Source organism: Camarhynchus parvulus, chromosome 1A, assembly GCF_901933205.1.
Source record: "Camarhynchus parvulus chromosome 1A, STF_HiC, whole genome shotgun sequence".
Classification (NCBI taxonomy): Eukaryota; Metazoa; Chordata; class Aves; order Passeriformes; family Thraupidae; genus Camarhynchus; species Camarhynchus parvulus.
The window spans coordinates 56,239,850-56,258,442 of NC_044586.1; the positions used below are offsets into that span (position 1 = coordinate 56,239,850).

The 18,593-nt window shown below is 43.1% G+C and overlaps 1 protein-coding gene across 1 annotated transcript; it reads left to right on the forward strand.

Moving 5' to 3' along the window:
- The first annotated feature begins 3,595 nt into the window (after positions 1-3,595).
- Positions 3,596-17,104, forward strand: SLC26A3 (solute carrier family 26 member 3). Its single transcript, XM_030960320.1, has 20 exons — positions 3,596-3,726; positions 4,529-4,668; positions 4,781-4,891; positions 4,983-5,140; positions 5,874-6,038; positions 6,738-6,890; positions 7,641-7,723; positions 8,531-8,678; positions 8,810-8,923; positions 9,033-9,110; positions 9,531-9,626; positions 10,356-10,462; positions 10,692-10,761; positions 10,850-10,942; positions 12,285-12,380; positions 12,992-13,225; positions 14,924-14,978; positions 15,475-15,620; positions 16,401-16,466; positions 17,081-17,104. Exons 1-20 carry the CDS (start codon positions 3,596-3,598, stop codon positions 17,102-17,104), a joined length of 2,268 nt encoding a protein of 755 aa, XP_030816180.1.
- The last annotated feature ends 1,489 nt before the right edge of the window (positions 17,105-18,593 follow it).

Consider the following 18,593-nt stretch of genomic DNA (forward strand, 5'->3'; position numbering starts at 1 on the left):
TGCTGGCAGTATTTAGGGAGGTTCTGAAGTGAAGAGGAGCACAAGATACCTGCACTGCCTATGAAAATTTCAGGGGCATCTTTATCAAAAATTCTTGGTGGTGTTTCTTCTGAAGAGCTTCCTGGAAGATATACCAGGTACAATTTAAAATTGTCATTTTAGGTAGGGGATATGTGAAGTGATGCTTATAAATGAAATGCTTCTAGTAATGTGTTTTATTTTTTTAAAATGTAAAAGTTTCCTTTGTGGAATTTTCTTGTATTTTTCAATTGTTTATATTGCAGAGAAGTTCAATTTGTGAGTGATATACATAGATTTAAAAGTGAGATGAACCATGTTAATATTTAATTATTCAATTAAAATTACATATTTTTGTGTAGTTCTTAGCCAATATTTAGGATAAATTAGTAAAGGAAAAAAAATCCTTTTGTTAATCCTCTCAACAAAATGGCACACATGAAAATACACATTTCCAAGATTTCACAGAGCTGAGGGATTAGCAGTGGAGTTGGAGATTTTTACATGTGAGAAATGCCAGTGCTGTTAGTTGCTGACCATGAGAACAGGATCAGAGGCTATATGGTTTAAAACTGAACCAGAATGTTGTCTCTGGAGTTCTGTTTCAGATCTAGTCTAGGTCAATAGTGACTGATAATTGTAACCACTCAATAGCTGTGCAGTGTGAGCTTGGTCCATGCTGACATATTATAGAAGTCATCAGAAGAATTGGTCTTGTCCCCCAAGGCACTCTAGAGAGCAGTGTGGGTTACTGGAGTACAGACTTCTCTTTTAAGGAATTTGTGAAGGACATTGGCCTTCACCATGCTGGTACTTTTCACAGTATCCTCCTTTTCTTTAAAACATCTAAAATAAGTAATGTCTAACTGATAAAACCCCTCCCTATACTGAGGGCATCCCATCTTTTTAAAGATATATGGGGAGAAAATGAGAGTGAGCAAGAGGAAGGCAATACTGGCTGCACTTGTGGTATCTGACAGCTGCTGACAGAGCCTTGGGAGAGGGAATGAGACAGGAGAAGCTTGCCTGGCAGCAGTGGTCATCTACCTGCAGCAAGGTAGCTCCCTGTGGTCCTGCTTACCTGCCAGGGAGCAGGCTGAAGGCACCTTCCACTGCCCTGCTGGTGTTGGGCTGGCTCGGTTAAACCTCACTGAAGCACAGCTCTGTGGTGTTTAATGCAGACTTCAGCCTGGCAGGGCTCCTGGTCTCCCCAGCAGCTCTAAGCCCATCAGCCCCCAAGGCAGTCTGTAAACTGGGGGGGCATTCAGGAGGTAAAAAACACATACAAAGCACTTGCACCTTCAATAAGACCAGCACTAGTAAACCAGAGGATGTTTAGAGAGTTGTAAAGATATTGTATGCTCCCTGAGATTGGGGCAGTAAATTTGGCCTGGAGAAAGAAGGGACAGGAGGGACAACTGAACTACTCTCAAAAGCTTCAGCAGCTACAGCACTGAGGAAAATCTGAAATGAAAGAGTCACCCATACACTTCTTTTATTTTTATGGCTTATGAACTTTTCAGAGGGTACAAATAGTACATCTTGTGCCCTACAATGTAATGGACAAAACTGTTCCACAGGACTTTCAGCAATATCCCTCTTTGTGACATGAAGTCTAAAAGGCAGACACACAGACTAGGAAACAGAGCAATTTAAAAACCTTTAATAGATAAAACAACTTCTTGCAAATCTCAGTAACCACAATTTATCAGGGAATAAACTGAACTAACTAATTTTTTCATTGAAATTTTATCAGCCTCAGTTTTGGAGCTCTGATCCCAACAGAGAGAGGAACACAGTGTAAAATTACAGATCAGAGTATTACTTTAACTGGCTTTGGATTGATGTTTTGAATGAGCTTAGAGTTTGAGCATTTGCCTGCTAGAATAATTGCCTACCAGTTTTTGGAAAAAAGAGTAAAAATGTTTAACCCATTGCCAAAATTGTGAATCCTTTGTGCAAGAATAGTATGTCAACAAAATATCCAAGATGTTTGTCGAAATTGTTTGGACTTCTACATATGTCATTTCCACAGAATGAACAACAAGGAAACTAAAATGAAATCACTTCAAGTAGGTCAATAATAGGCTCTGAGCTGTAGCAAAGTTTCAAGATGGGATTCACATTTTAATGCCAAAATTGTCATAGATTAAAAGCTTTTCATCTGCTCATAACTATGCAAACAGCTTTGTGCTACATTAAAATCTGTGCTATGCTATCTCCAAATGTTCAGTACTCCCAGGTCTGAATTAGACATGCATGTAGGGTATTTCAGCAAGAGTCAGATGATAGATGTGGGCAAGGAACTGGTGCTGGTCAGGCATCTGTCAAGAGACCACTAGCCAGCACCAAGGCACCGTGGAGCATTTTCATTAAGGGAGAGAAAATAAATTGGAAAAACTCTATTATCAGTGTCCCAAAAGACTACTTGCTTCCTACAGCACATCTTAATCTCTGAGACAAAACAAAATAGAACAGGATCGAACAGATTAGTTCCAGTTGGAAGGATCTTACAATGATCATCTTGTCCAACTGTTGCTACAAAGAGCAAGTTCCACAGCTTCTGACTAGTACTATATTAAACATTTAATGGTGGATTCAACTGAGAGAAATATTTTAGACAGTACAGGTTTAAGGTGAATTTAATGTGGGAAGAATGTGTGGCATAATGAGAAACGTAACAGCACGGTGAGCAGCACAGTGATGGCATCAATTAATTGCTGCAAAATACCCAGGGGTATTGACTGAAGTGTGTGATGAGCAGATTCATTCTCATGTGTAATGTGGGCTCCAGGGGTCATTTCTAGAGTGACCCAGGACAGTTTCTCTTCAGCACAAACATGCAAATGTGGGGTGGGACAAGGCAGAAAATAGCATTCAGGTTGAATGCATTGAATGTATGTTGCAATTGCAACAACTGTTTGTGAACATGAAGCCGAGGAGAAGCAGTCCAATCTGTGGAAATAAATCTTACCAATAACAAGCAGCAATATTATGCTTTTTTACTCCTGAGCCTGGTCTCCTTGTCACACAAATCCAGCCCAATACCTTCAGCCTTGTCTCTGAATCCAAGAGAGGATGGCTGAGCCCTGCCTGGGCTCTGCCTTTCCCCTCACGTGTGGATTACAGTGAGCTCCCAGCCCTCCCAGCAGTGCCTCAAAGAGAAACTGCTTGGGATCTGCTTGTTTGTTCTTTAGGAAATTAATTTCCTTTGAGGGAGGAAGTTTTTGATTGTACATGGCTGAGTGAGAGATAAATTAACTCAGAAACCATCTTGTCCACTTTTTGGCTGCATCTTTAGAAAGAAATACTTCATGCTCCAGTGAAACACTGCTCTGCAGTGGGAGGAGGAGCAGGGCAGGAGATCACCTTGGCAAAGTGAAGCGGGTGCCTCAACCATCCCTCTTTTGATCTTCAAAGGTGGTAACGCTCAGTTTGGAGCTCACTCAGCTATGCTATGGATACTTGCCCCACAGTACATAAGGAGCTAACCCTGTTCTTCATTTCAGGTTTTTAATTGCCTGGAGCAGAGAGGGGCACACACAAGTAACTATCCTATCCTGACATTTCAGGAGAAATGGTTGAACCTGTGGGTAACCATTATGTTATTGCCAGACCTGTATACTCGGAGAATGCATTCAATGAAGAGCATGAGAAATTGCACAGATACCATAAAACCTTTTGGGATCACCTGAAACTCTATTTTAGGTAAGGAGATTTTTTTTTCAAATTAGATCTAAGAAACAGTCCTGACTGCTCTTGGACAGCATGAACTCCATCTTGACAGTGTCCATCTCCCATTCCAACATAGCAAGTGAAAATTCACTAACTAAATTCAATGTCGGATTTTTCTAATGGATTTTGACTGCTGTTACCCTTAGAAGTCTTCCTACAGCTGTATCTAAGGTAGCTTCTCCTTTTCTGGGCCCTCGGCAGCACAGACTCTAGGAAGATCTTACTGCACCCTTTCAGCACTTAAAGGGGTTTTATATGAAAGACATACTCAGGCTTTTTACCATGGCCTGTTGCAGCAGGACAAGGGATGTGATTTTAAACTAAAAGAAGGTATATTTGTACTGGATATCAAGAATAATTTTTTTGTGATGAGGGTGGTGAGGTACTGGCACAGGTTGCCCAGAGACATGGTGGATCCCCTCTCCCTGGAAATGTTCAAGGTTAGATTGGACAGGGCTCCGAGAAACCTGACCTAGTGGGTGGCATGCCTTCTTATTGGGGTGGGGGTTTGGATTAGACGGCCACAGAGGTTCCTTTCCAACCCAAGCCATTCTAGGGTTCTATGAGAATTTGGTTTGGAAAGAACCTCTGAAGGCCACTGGATATACCTTGAAGCACAGATGGCAGTGCAGGTTGATCAGGGCTGTGTCTGGGTGAGATTTTGACTTCTGGCATCCAGAACCCGAATCCTTCCCCTTTCCGCACCTCTCTAAAACAGGCTGCAATTCAGCCAAGCTGTTCACTGACAAAATTTTGTTCCCTTGTGCCTTTGCAGCTGCTCCCCACAAAGGGCCAAAAAAATTGCTTTGCGTTTGTTTCCAGTCGCTTCGTGGCTGCCAGCGTACCGCTTCAGGGAGTGGGTCCTGAGTGACATCATCTCTGGCATCAACACGGGGCTGGTGGCTGTGCTGCAAGGTACCTTGGGGAAATGCGTGTCCTCACACAGCCTGCTAAGCCAGGTGCCAAGGCACTGCTGGCCTCAGCCTGCAGCACACATGTCACCTTCCCTGGGCCTCTGTCTTTACAGGCCTGGCCTTTGCTTTGCTGGTGAATGTCCCCCCCAGTTATGGACTCTATGCAGCATTCTTCCCTGTCCTGGTCTATTTTATCTTTGGCACATCGAGACACATCTCAGTGGGTAAGTTCAGGCACTGCACCTACCCTCCTCACTGATGAAGAGCTACATGCTGCCTCTTCAGATCTTTTAACAAATGCCTTGTGCTGCTCAGGTCCCTTCCCTGTCCTGAGCCTCATGGTGGGAGGAGTCGTCACCAGGCTGGTCCCCGATGACAGCACTGGCAATGGCAATTCCACAAATACCTCAGCAATAAATTATGAGAGGGTGATGGTGGCTGCATCTGTAACCTTCCTTTCTGGGGTGGTTCAGGTTGGTAAATGTGTGTGTGTGTGTGTGCACACCTGTGTGAATAGGTGGAAGGTGGCCTGACCTTCCTCTCTGGTTTCTGCTGTTGTAGCCACCAAAGTAATCCTCTTCCGCTTTCCATGTAGTGACCCTGGCTCACTGATTAGGAGACATATCTTCCCTCCAGTGACCAGGCACTCACATGTGCTGTGAAATCCTTGGTTTTGCGCAGGCCTGAGCCCACAGCCTACACAGCTGCAACCTTCACCTACAGCAAAAAACAATCTGCTGGATAAGAAAATATACCTGTGAAAGTAATGTGAATGATGCAGATACACCAAGGGGAGTAAGAGCTCTGCCTTGCAATAGTAAAATATTTGGATTTGTTTTTTTTTTAAAAAAACCATTCATCCTTACTCCCTTATAAAGAATTCCTACAGTTCCTCCCTGCTTCATGAAACCCTTGTACCATGTGAAAATATGGAACTGAAAACCCTAGAAATAAGGATTTATGTTTTAGCTGTAAAATAAAAATAATGGGTTTTTACTGCTGCAGCAGTTACTCATACTAGTATTATGCCCTCTGTTGCTATATATCAACTTTTGTTGCAAGTCTGGTGATGGTACATTCCTTAATCTCTGGATGGATGGGATGAGGTGAAAATCTTTGCTTTCATGAAATATGGCTGTCTTTCTTTCAAAGATTGCTTAAAAACACAAATGAATCCCACTGACCCATGCTCATTTTGTATTTCAGTTGCTTCTGGGAATTTTCCAGTTTGGATTCATCGTTATTTATCTATCACAATCATTAATCAGTGGTTTCACAACTGCTGCAGCTATCCACGTTTTGGTATCTCAACTGAAATTCATGTTTCAATTACCTGTCCCCGGATTTAATAAACCATTTGGCATCATCTATGTAAGTGCTAGGTGTTCATTATTTGCTAATGCTACTGATGTACCTGGGATGTATTTCTGACTGTGTATCACAAGGCAGTAAAAATAACTCAGCAAAAAAATGCAAAGCAGGAGGAAAAACAAGAGAAAAATGAGAATATGTTATTAGTATTTAGCCAATCTTTAAATTTATTACCAAGCACCAAGTTACACCCCATTGAGATAATTAGATAATATTTACTATATTGTGTTGGCATATTTCAAATAAGCATTCAACTCTGCCTTAAGGATTTAATTATTAATTTTTCATGGGCTGATATTATACATATTTAATTAGCATATGACTCTGTGAGGGCTGTTGGATGAGAAAGGAGGGACTAGAAGTACAGGAAGGAAGGAGTGGAGAAAGGCACCTGCCCAGCAATGCCATTGCTCACATTTCCTATGACGGACTTGCCTGCTGTTCCAACCCTCCCTCAGGGGCAAATCTGGAGGAGAGGGCCACAAGTTAGTGGAAAAGGTCTTTTGCAGAAGCTTCTATCATTTGGCAGGTGCACATACATTCAGGGGGGCTTGCAGTCCACATCATCCCATGGGAATATCTCCCAAGCAGCACAGTCCTTAGAGCTGCTCAGATACAGGTTATTCTGGAAGGGATAGTGCTGCTGTGCCAGGGCACAACTGTTTCTAAAGCACCACATGTCTCTTCCTGCTTCTGCAGACTCTGGAGAGCGTTTTCAGCCAGATCACAAAAGCAAACATTGCTGACCTGGTCACATCACTGATTGTGTTGCTTATCGTGTTTGTGGTAAAAGAAATGAATGATCGATACAAGGAAAAGTTACCAGCTCCCATCCCGATCGAACTCCTGGTGGTGAGTCACTTCCTTCGATTTTGCAATTGCTCCGTGTAACGACATGGGAAGCAGAGTTTTAACTATTTCTTCTCCTGTTATCCACTAAATGATGCATTATCATTTTACCTGTAAAGAAAAAATTACAGCATTCAGGAGATATTGTGAGATGTTGTACTTCCACATAGCTGTTCTTAACTGACATATCTGTGGTGTTATAAACTATGAATTTTTTTCCTTGGACAGTAGAGGCTCTGACAGCAGCCAGCTGCAGTCTCACAGATGAGGCCCCTCTGCGCCACACCTGCAAGCAGTCACTGAAGTCCTAGATATCTATGGCTACACACAAAATTATTTTGCCCTCCAGCAGCAGAAGGTTTTGCCCACTCTGAGCAGCAGAGGGGTGGAGGAAGCTTCACAGGGGCAGCAAGCCTCCAAAATCCTGGAGGATATAAAGACTCAAGCAGCACTTGTTTTCCCCCAGAATCATTACAGCACCTTGTTAGAACATACCTGGTTTACTGGGTGGGATGATCTCTGTTGTTAGTAAGATATTCTGTTACAGTCTGTGTGATTTATGAATGCAAACCCATACCTGTTAGGTTATTCAGGAGTGACATCTGAACAGCAAGGGGATGTGAAAACTTGGGGCATAATTCTGCCACTAGTGATGAGGCTGGACAGTGTGTAAGAGAAGGAAGGTAATTGTGTTTAATAGATTCTTCACACTCTTGCTTTAATGTGCCTGAGATGTGGTTTATTATCTTTCAGACAATCTTAGCAGCACTGATTTCCTATTTTGTCAACTTTGAAGAAAAATTTGATGTAGCTGTTGTTGGAAAACTAGAGGAAGGGTAAGTGACTTACAATTCACCAGTGGAGCAAGACGTTCTCTTTAGTTTGGCAGTGTTGAACGAGTTCAGCTATGTTTCTGATTAAAATTATCTGCTTCATCTTCTTCAGTAGGTAAATAAACATTTTTCTCTCAATGATATGATACACTTTCAGTACACAAAAGTTACACTTAGAGCACATCTCCTACTTATCAAGAAGTACACTGAGACATGAAATAATTGTGCACTTCACTTTCTGAGATAGCTGGTGAGCAGGAGGTTGATGTTTGTCCTTTTTATTGAACTACTCACTCCTGAACTCCTCCGTTTCCCTCGCAGCACATGCACAGTTCAGCAGCCACCACCAACCCTGGGAAGCTGCCAGGGCCCTGCACAATTCTCCTGCCTGGTCCCATGACCAGCCATCAGCATCTCTTCAGCACCATTATCCTCTAGAGACCTCAACATCTGCCCATCCAGAGTTATACCCACATAAAGATTATTTCTCCACATATAGAATATATAACCTTCATCTGGCTATGCCAGAATTTTGGCATAAAGAATCAGGTGGCACATGTCAAGTTAAAAAGAGGGAGGAAGACATTTGCTGGGACAGCAGAGTGAGTCTGTGGTGGTCTCTGTAGCCCCAGGGGTGTTAGTAGGTGAAGCTTGCAGAGCAACATCTATTTCTGCTCATGAGTCTCCTTTCTTCAGATTTCAGTTCACTGGAGAAAAAAAGAAGGGGGAAAAGGAAGTTCAGAAAGGAATTCTCCCTAGGATCTGCAAGAGACCCTTAGGCATCTCCTTAATGAGTTTTTTGTCTTTCAGGTTTCATGCACCTGTTGCACCTGATGTAGGCATCCTCCAGAACTGTATTGGTGACGGCATTTCCATTGCAATCGTTGGGTTTGCAGTGGCCTTCTCCGTGGCTAAAGTCTATTCCATCAAGCATGACTACCCAATAGATGGCAACCAGGTAGGCAGATAACACAGACATCAATATACTGCGTTTATCAGTGGGAAATAAGTAATTTTAGGAAAGCTTTGCCTTGTGAATAACTGTCACAAACCAGCTCTTAAGAACAATCTCTTCTATTTTTATTTCAGGAACTAATTGCTTTTGGGCTGGGTAATATAGTTGGTGGATCATTCAAGGGATTTGCCTCCAGCACTGCTCTGTCAAGATCAGGTGTGCAGGAGAGCACAGGAGGCAAAACACAGGTACAGAAGACAAGTCATGATGGCATTTAATGAAAGACAGCTCTTTTTTTCCTAGCTAGCCATCATGCCTGTGGGCACTTATTCATTGTGGAATTGTTCTCTCATGCAGATTGCTGGCATTATCTCATCTGTCATTGTTTTGATTGTGATCTTGGCCATTGGGTTTCTCCTGGCACCATTACAGAAGGTATTCACTTGTTTCATCTAATGCTTCCTCCTGCTTCCCGAAGACAGGGCTAATCTCTGAGCACACTGAGAGTGTTCATAGACTTCAGTGGGAGCCAAAAAGGTTTGAAAAGCTTGGTTCTTCTTCCCATGTTATGCCAGAAAGGACCCCTACATCTGGTCCCTCAAAAGGAACACAAGTACCCAAACACCAAAAACCAACTTTCAGGTGTCAAAAATAAGTGAGATTTGCAGCCTCAATCAGACACATGCACTGCACCATAGTGCAGTGTTGGATGTTCCAACAGCAGTGTGCACTGGGAGCAGCTCCCTGGCCTTTCAGCTGCACTTTGGCCCTATTTGTATGATCTTTTAATTCCTAATGTTTTACAATTTCTTTGCTTACTTAAACAAGGAACATGTGTTTTGGTCTTTTTAACAGTCAGTCCTTGCATCTTTGGCTCTTGGCAATTTGAAAGGAATGCTCATGCAGTTCAAGGAAATAGGCATCCTCTGGAGAAAGGACAAGTATGACTGTGTAAGTTGAGTTTCATGCATCAGAAGTTAAATGCTCTAAAAAAGCGATCTATCATACAAATGTTCTTTTTTTTATCCCTGCTTTACTTCACGAAACAGAAAGTACAATATTTGCATGCCTTTTTTACTGGTATATGCCTTGTTAATGTTTTCCATTTTGTCTCATGTATTTGGAGTCGATCCATACTCTTAACTTCATTTTCTTCCATTTCATCAAAATCTATTAAAATAGTGCATTTTATAAAGCCAGATAGAGAAGACAGTTACAGAAAATGCCTAAATGACAGAAAATATCCAAATATCTACTGCATTGACTAAGCATTCAGGGACATTTCTCACAATCACACAATGTGTCATATGGAAGATACGCAGCAACAAACAAATGAAAACTGGGACTTGAAGGGTCTACTGCAAATGGTAAAGGTTGTGCTTAGAGGGCAGGACTTGTTGCCTCTCACAAAATTTAGGCTTGCAAATGGTTCCAGGCCTCAGTTTTCTGAGCTATCAAACAGTTATCTGCCCCATGAAAATGCTTTGAACTCTGTGACTAAAAGTTATTCAGTATTATCCAGTAATTTATCAGTCATGTACACTCACAGCACCTATATTTGCACACTTACAACTCTCGGCTTTACTAGATTTCTGATTCACTTCTAATCTTGCCTTTCTGCTGGATTTTCATTAGGTTCTTGACATGTTTATAATGTTGCCATCCACTGTCTCCTTACAGGTTATATGGGTGGTGACTTTCTTAGCTGCCATCTTTCTTGGCCTGGACATTGGACTAGGAACAGCTGTGGCATTCCAGCTGCTGACTGTGGTGATCCGCTCCCAGATGTGAGTACTTGTTCAATGCAATGGTTTCCTGGGGCCTCCCTCTGTACAGGGAAGGGCAACAGCCCCATCTGTGCCTTGGTCTGTCCAGCAACCGTGCATGGAAAAATAATTTACAGGTGTAAACCTTTGGATGTGGGGCTTGCCTCAGTGTGCCACCCCAGCTGAGATGGTTTCATTTGATCCTGTTCCCACGTGGGACACAAGTAATTGTGTATGTGTTTGTTCACAGTCCAAGCTGCACTGTTTTGGCCAATGTTGGGAGAAGTAACATCTACAGAAACAGGAAGGATTACACTGATGTAAGAAATGCCTCATTTCTTTTACCACCTGCTGCACTTGTGCTTCTACAGCAAACATTGCCACTGACACTTTTGCTTCATTTTACAGATCTATGAGCCAGAGGGAGTGAAGATTTTCAGATGCTCCTCTCCAATCTTCTTTGCTAATATTGAATTCTTCAGAGAGAAACTCATCACTGCTGTAAGTGTCTGAGGCTTCCTGAACATATGAATTGTGTGACACTTTAAGGTGGATACAGTTTCCCAATAATTACTATATATGCAGTCATTCCACAGTTCAAGGGTGAGCTTTCTGTTGCCACTACTGTCATATAACATGTATGCACACACCTCTGAGAAAGAGAACATGGTATATGTTTATATCATATGTATACTTATACCATAGCAATACATATTTAAAGAAGAAAGGAGTATAAACATAGATAATATAAAGGAAAATTTATTTTATTATATTATATTTGCTCTTGTATTTACACACAATAAATTCTAGTTTACTCGTCTTGCCCCAAGAACGTAACCACAACAGTCAGAAGAATACCAAACGGAATCATCCTCTCAAAGAGGTCTTGACATCTTTCATAACAAACTGGTGAATGCAGCCAGTGTTTCCACAGCCAGCACAGAGATCCAGGACCCCTGAGCCCCCACTGTGTGAATGAGGCTCACCATCCCCAGCCCAAACACAGCTTGCACTATAACCTCCCCTTCCTGCTGCTCTTAGTGGGGAGTTGATAGGCAGTGACTCCCCTGAGCACTCATAATGAGCAGTTTGTTCTTCACATGAGGGACTGACACTGGCAGAGGAATGAGAGAATCTGACACATTTGTTCTCCATGTGCTTGGCTTTCACCTCAGAAGAGCCTGAAGCTTTTTTTCCGCAAGTGCAAATGTTCACACCACTCTTTCTCTATAAATACAGATACTTCTAACACCTTTCTCCTCTACACACTAGATGGATGAGGCAGAAGACTTGCAGGAATTTAGTATTTTAGCCTAATTTTATTATTAGCCTAATTTACCTGCCATCTAATTCTTTAAAACCAGCTCAGAGTTTCAAGAGACATATGAAGGCAACATGACAAAATCTGGCTTTCTTCTTCAGGCAAAAGAGTGGGTGAATGACCCACACTGCAGTCAGGAGGCACAAAGCAGATACAAACCATGAGCTCTCCGATCTTGGCCACCTGGGTGACCATCTCATAATGCAGATGAGTAGGAGATGCCAGCGCTGTGCCACCCTGCTGGAATTGCTGGCCTGTGCTAAGCACTGTCGCTGCTGTAATGCTGTCCATGCTGGTGTCCTCAAGCAGTACAGATAGCCCTGCCTCATTTGCAGCCATTCCCATAGACATCCTTCCAACCTGCAAAGAGCCCTTGCTTGAATTTGTGAAAAGTGGCAGACAACATCAAGTTCAAACTATGGTCATCATGACTGTAACAAAAACCTTGTGAGATGCTTTGTCCTTCCCCTGGTGTCACAGAGGTGGTTTTTTGTTGAATTATTCAAAGTGCTGGTTTTGCAGGTTGGCTTCAACCCACTGAGAGTCCTGAGGAAACGCAATAAAGCTCTGAGGAAGATTAGGAAGATGCTGAAGAAAGGAGAGCTGCAAGTGACACCGGTATGTAAGGCAACCCCCCAGGGTGAGGGGGGAGTTAAGGAACCCAGCTCCCTGTTTTACATGGCAGAGAAGGACCTCATAGCCTCCCTTCTTAATTAGATACACTATTCCCCAAGCTGCCACTTTGTGACATAAACACATTTAAAAACCAAGATTTTAAATGGCACTCACAGTTTGAGACCTACAGATTTACTATGGGCAGAGCTTGTGCATGTCCACTGGAGTTTTGTTTGGCAACAAATAGCAGGATCAGATCCCACAGAAGTGAATATCTTTCTGCATTAATGGTAGGATAAAGCTGGTTTTCTCCCAGCTCAAGTCCTGCATGCCTTTTGTTGACTTGTTCCAAAATTACTGAATTAAAATGTGTCTGGCAACTGGCTTCAGGAAGCAATGAAAAGCCATCATCAAGTGATTATGATGATGATTAAATAATTTCCATATTTCTCCAGACAAGGGAGAGACAGAACTTCCCAGGTGGGTCCTGCTCTGTCTCATGGGAAGATCAGTTGTGTGTTGCCATTACTCTTGCCCTGTTGTGAGAAGTATCACTACCCTGGCTGGGTATTAAAGAAGAGAACTAATTATGACATTTTTCTATGTCAACACAGAAGGGCTTGATTTGCATGGCTAACCCTACATATGAGTCAGAGGAAGAGTTGGACAACAACAAGATAGAAGAGCTGGACCAGCCCACCATCATGACAGACTTGCCCATTCGGATCAACTGGAGCACTGACCTCCCCCCTGGCATCACTGTGCCCCAGGTCAACATCCACAGCATCATTCTGGATTTCTCATCTGTGTCCTTCCTGGATTTTTCTGCCATGACAGTCCTCCGAAAGGTAATCACAATTCACGAGACAAAGAGTGATCATATGAGAGGAACTCTTACAAATGCAGTTACACTTGAGGGATACACATGAGCAAAAGGATGGTGCCCAGAGGCACCTGGACAGGAGTGGGCCCACCTGAACATCATGAAGTTCAACAAGGCCAAGTGCAAGGTGCTGCAGGTGGATCAGGGCAATCCCCAGTATTGATACAGACTGGGGAATCAATGGATTGAGAACAGACCTTCAGAGGAGGAGATGGGGATGCTGGTGGATGGAAAGTTGGACATGACCCAGCAATGTGCACTCCCAGGCCAGAAAGCCAATCATATCCTGGGCTGCATAAAAAGAAGTGTCACCAGCAGGTGATTCTTCCACTCTCATGAGAGATTCTACTCCACTCTCATGAGACCTTGCCCGAAGTAGGTGACCAACTATGGGGTCACCAAGACAGGAAAGACATGGACATCTTAGAACAGGTCCAGATGAGAGCCATGGAAAGGACCAGAGGGTTGGAGCATCTTTCCTATGAGGAAAGGCTGAGAGAGCTGGAGTTGCTCAGACTAGAGAGGAGAAGGCTATGAAGGCTGTACTATTAAGTATGTCCTTTCCATACTTAGAGGGGGCCTATGAAAAAGCGTGGAGAGGGACTTCTTGCAGGGGTATACAGTGACAGGACAAGAGGCAATGGCTTTAAAATGAAAGAAGGCAGGTCCAGATTAGAAGAAATCTTTTACTGCGAGGGTGGTGAAATACTGGAACAGGTTGCCCAGAGAAGCTATGGATGCTCCATCCCTGAAACTGTTCAATGGCAAGTTAGATGATGTTCTGAGCAACCTGCTCCAGTGTAAAATGTCCCTGTCCAGGGCAGGGGCTTTGGAACAAGGTGATCTTTAAGTCCCTTCCAACCAAAACCATTCTATGATTCTATTCTGTGTTTGTAGTCTGCTTCTTAAAGGCGTTGTGGCATGGACTGGAAGGCCGGTGGCAAACCTTGAGTTTATGTGAATTTGAATGTACATTTTCTATAGAAAATGTTTAGGAAATAGTTTAAATAATCAGTATAAATTGTCTTGGAATTAAAGTGTTGTCTGTAGTACCCTTTCTTCACCTGGTAAGATTTTGGGAAGCTTTGCAGAAATGTAGATATGAAATATAGCTTTGAACACCCAGCTGGAGTTGGAACATTGGACTTCCATTTCTGCTCCTGACTTTGCTTGCCCAGATGACCTTGAACAAAGCAAAAGGCACAACATTTTCAACAGTAGCAGCTACAGTTAACAGTCTGGAGACACAGAGGGTGTGTATTTCCATAGGAACTAAAGACCCACCATGACAGTGGGAATTCTAGTTCTGCTCAAGTTCCCAGTTACAAAAATCTCCCCCAGAAGATTGTGAAGTAATTTTTTTTTCGTTTCATCATGTATCATGTAGATACAACAAAGCCATACAACTTATGAAAGATCACCTACTTCTCTGTGAGCTAAACCTTTTCAATAGGCTCTTTCCAAAAGGCTTGGCCACCCCTGTCTGCAGCCATGTGAAGAGATTGTCCTGCCTCTATGTGCAACAGAGTTTGAGTCTAGATCCACTTACCATCACAGATCTTAAATATCATAGAGTGGTTGGTATATTTGCTGTGGCTAATCACTATAGTGGCAATCAGCAAGCCCAGCAGAATCTAAATGGTGCCTCCTTCTGGTTTAACAGACTTTGAAAGAGTTTGTCCGGCTCGACATTGACATTTACATTGCTGGGGCATATGGTGAGTACTGGCCTTTGCTTTAGCATCCCCACAGATGCCTCATCCCACTGCCTCCCCTGCTGACCACTGAGTATGGCTGTGGAGGATTACCCAGCCATCCATTATCCACCTTCCAGTCTTGGATAGCAAACAGGTCCCACTAAATGGGAAATTGTTACTCCCATGCTGTCCCCAAAAGGCTGGGACCATGTGTGATGGCTCCTTTTGCCCGTGGCCACTGCTGTGTTGTACAGCTCTGCGCTGCAGGACCCACCATCATGCTCCCTGGGCTGGGCATTGAATAAGAAAAGGGGCTCAAATTCCTTCCTGCCTGGCACAGAGGAGGGAACTACTGATGGGCATTTATGTTCCACCATAAAGCCATCTGTTCGAATGAATAAAACAGCGCATTATACCAGCAGCTCCCGTGTTCACTCAGTGGGCATGCTCAGGATACACCATTTCTTCCTTTTTAAGGCCTGCAGGTCACTTGTGCTTTGATTTTGTTCACTCACAGAGGGCCTCCTGGACAAACTGGAGAGAAGTGCATTTTTTGATGAAGAGATTAAGCCATCCATGTTTTTCCTCACCATTCATGATGCAGTTTTACACATTTTGCTGAAGAAGGACATAGCCAACTCCCCCAAATTAAAGCTTGCTGAGGTAACACTACAGTCTTCATCTATCATTACTTTAATGCTTTTCCAGTATTGCCAGGCTCCCAGCAGTGCCCTGCACAGCTACAGCTGTGTGCGCTACACTGTCTCTATTTTCAAAAAGATAGTCATTAAAACTCAGCTGTCTCCAATCAAATTGAAGAACAAGAGTGGCTCCTGGTTCAGATGTGTGGAAATCCACTTGTGAAGGGAGTGAATAATCCCCACTGGTGACTGGCCTGGCTGTGGACTTCAAGTCACCCATTTGGGAAGAGCACAGTGCCCATCCACCATCCACCTCTGTGGTCACCCACCCAGCAGAGACTGCTCAATTTGCTGCAGTGGCTCTTGAAAGGCAGACTTTATGCTGCTTGCATATAGGCTTTCCAGCCCTGTCTGTCTTCAAAAGGAGTGCTAAAGTACTGTGGACAAATTAGTACTGCCAGATTTGGTGATGGCCTTTCTGGGAGTGTTCATAAATCAAGAGCAAGAAAGGATCCTGTATACAATAAATGTGTTTAAATGTACCAGACCCAGAATGCTGCTCATGTGGAAACTGTCTAATCCCATTTAACTGAGCTGGTCCAGACCTTCTGCACTGATCCAGAGATGCTGTGGAGGTCATAAAAGCCTGACCTGACAAGTGAGAGCTTCCTTTCTTCTATGTCAACATCCCAGGCATGTTCCAGAGATTTAAAAATAAAGACCTTCTTTAATGTGAAAAACGATAAACAGAAAAAGAAAAGTAATCCATTTCCTAACCCACAACTTCTTGTGCTCGTTGCAGGAGAAGGGTAGAAGCAGTGACTATGTCATCATCCCCAGGAACGGACTGCGCAGCCGCGAGTGCACGGTAAGGCTCTGGCTATGGCCCTCCAGCTGTAGACAGTGCAGCCCAAAAGAGCTGCTCACGGGAATGGCTAGGTCAGATAACAAAAGCTTCTTCACACCTGAGCTCTTGTGTCTGCCCAGGCAGAAATTCACCAGACGTTTGGGATTTGGCTTAGGGCAAAGCCTTACCAGGTAAGAGGGATGGGGTTGGCTTTCAAGCCTTGCGGTGTGCACGGGGCAGAGGGAAGGCAGGCAAAGGCTGCCTCACCAGCCTGCCTCACCTGGTCTCCTCACCTGTCCATCCCAGCTCCTCCATGATAAAGTCACTGGCAGAATGGCCCTGTGGCAGAGAAGTCAACATTAGTCCAGTTTATCTAATTGTCTCAGGCAGAAGGGGAGTCTGGAGACAGAGATAAGGGACACACACAGCCTTCCAGCACAAAGAGAGAAGGGCAGTGTCCAGCACAGGGCAACCCTGTAAGGAGGAAATGTCAGACCCCAGTCTTCCCATCCAAATGCTTTAGGGGATCAAATACTTACACATATTTACCATACAAATACTTACACATCATTTACCAGATGACACCTACCCTGGCTATTCTTTACAGAATGTGCATTTTTTTTTATTCCTTACAGATTCCAACAGAAACAAAATTTTAGACTTAACTTCCTAAGTATAATATCCTCCAGCAACACAATGTCAGAGAAGATGAATGTGTGATGAGCATGAGGACAGAAGGACACTTTTAAATACCTTAAGAAGGACTTACTACATATAGTTATGTTCCAGGCTTTGAAATGGGCTTGTTAGTCTTTATGTGTCTCTGTATATATAAATGTATTTATATATACATATATATATATTTATATAGAGAGGCTAAAATCACACAGGTTTTCTTATTTCATACCACGGTTTGTAGACAACCTGTACAGTTTCTTGAGAATCTATAAATATTTGAAATCTTGTATTGGATACCATAGAATAATAGTTAGGACTGATATTTTATCTTCAGCATGTATATAACTTGAATAAAGTTTTCTTGATGGTTTGTAAGATATTTAGTAGACTGAGTTAAACTTGCTCTCAGCTTACTACCACAAGCATAAGCACAGTGTACATATATGTGACTAATGTATCTAATTATGAAGATTGTTCAGGAAAGACACAGGATTCTCAGAACAAAACAAGATTCATTGATTTGGATTGGGCTTGTGTAAAGTGCACAAGGGAGGATACATTGATAGTGAACCATTGTACATACACAGAGAGTGAACCACCATGGTTTCAGTGACTGTATGTGCATTTGTCCATGCACCATCAGGGTAGCTCACAGTCAGTGAGACCAGCCTGTGACAGACAGTGGCCCCAGAACCTGGCTGAAGGAGCTGGGGGTGTGGAGCTCCAGGTGGGCAGGCTGAATTGCCAGGATCTATGGACAGACAGGCAGAGGGCTTCAGCTCAAAGAGTCTTCTCTGATACTCTGCACAACTGCTGTCAGTTAACCCCTGCTGCAAGTCTAGGGCTTGAAGATGAGCTATATCACAACTTTCAGAGAAGAACACACAATGCCCACAGTGACAGAACTTTTAATTTCTTAAAGCAAGTGCTAGAGGTATAAAAATCTTTGGCCTAGAGGAAAATGGAACCATTCCCGGAGTCTGAAAGAAACAGCACTCTGAAATCACAAGAGTTTTTAGTCTTCAAAGCCTAGTTTCAACTTTCAGTTGAGCTGGGGTGGCCAGAATTGTTCATTTGGACTTGAAGAAGGGCTGAAGGGAAGGAGAAACTGTTCTGCACTACGGTTTTTATCTTCAGAGTATGCAGGTGTTAAAAACAAAATCTGTTAAATATTCTCATCTCTTTTTTTATTTTTTTTTAATCTGGAGTTTTCTGATGAGAATCAAGCTGGGAGACAGTATTAAAATTGAAGAGATTTTGAATATAGAAAGAATTAGGTGAGCTTGAAGAGAGAAGTGGACAAGTTCAGCTTTCAGGAAACACTCATGCAATTTGCAGATGAATAACAAGCTGTGCTTCTGTGGTGGGTGATCATGTGCCTGACCTGGTGTGAGAGAGGTGGCCCTCGGTGGCATCACAGAGATGCTGCTTCCTGCAGACACCATGGGGAAGGTGAGCAGCTGCTCACAC

What these genes read in the sequence shown, in the direction of transcription:
- SLC26A3 (XM_030960320.1), top strand. Translation starts at nt 3,596, where the DNA reads ATGGTTGAACCTGTGGGTAACCATTATGTTATTGCCAGACCTGTATAC. An exon ending in TCCTTTCTGGGGTGGTTCAG is followed by an intron (nt 5,141 to 5,873) that starts GTTGGTAAATGT and finishes TTTGTATTTCAG; the next exon opens with TTGCTTCTGGGAATTTTCCA. An exon ending in ACAGGAAGGATTACACTGAT is followed by an intron (nt 10,762 to 10,849) that starts GTAAGAAATGCC and finishes TTCATTTTACAG; the next exon opens with ATCTATGAGCCAGAGGGAGT.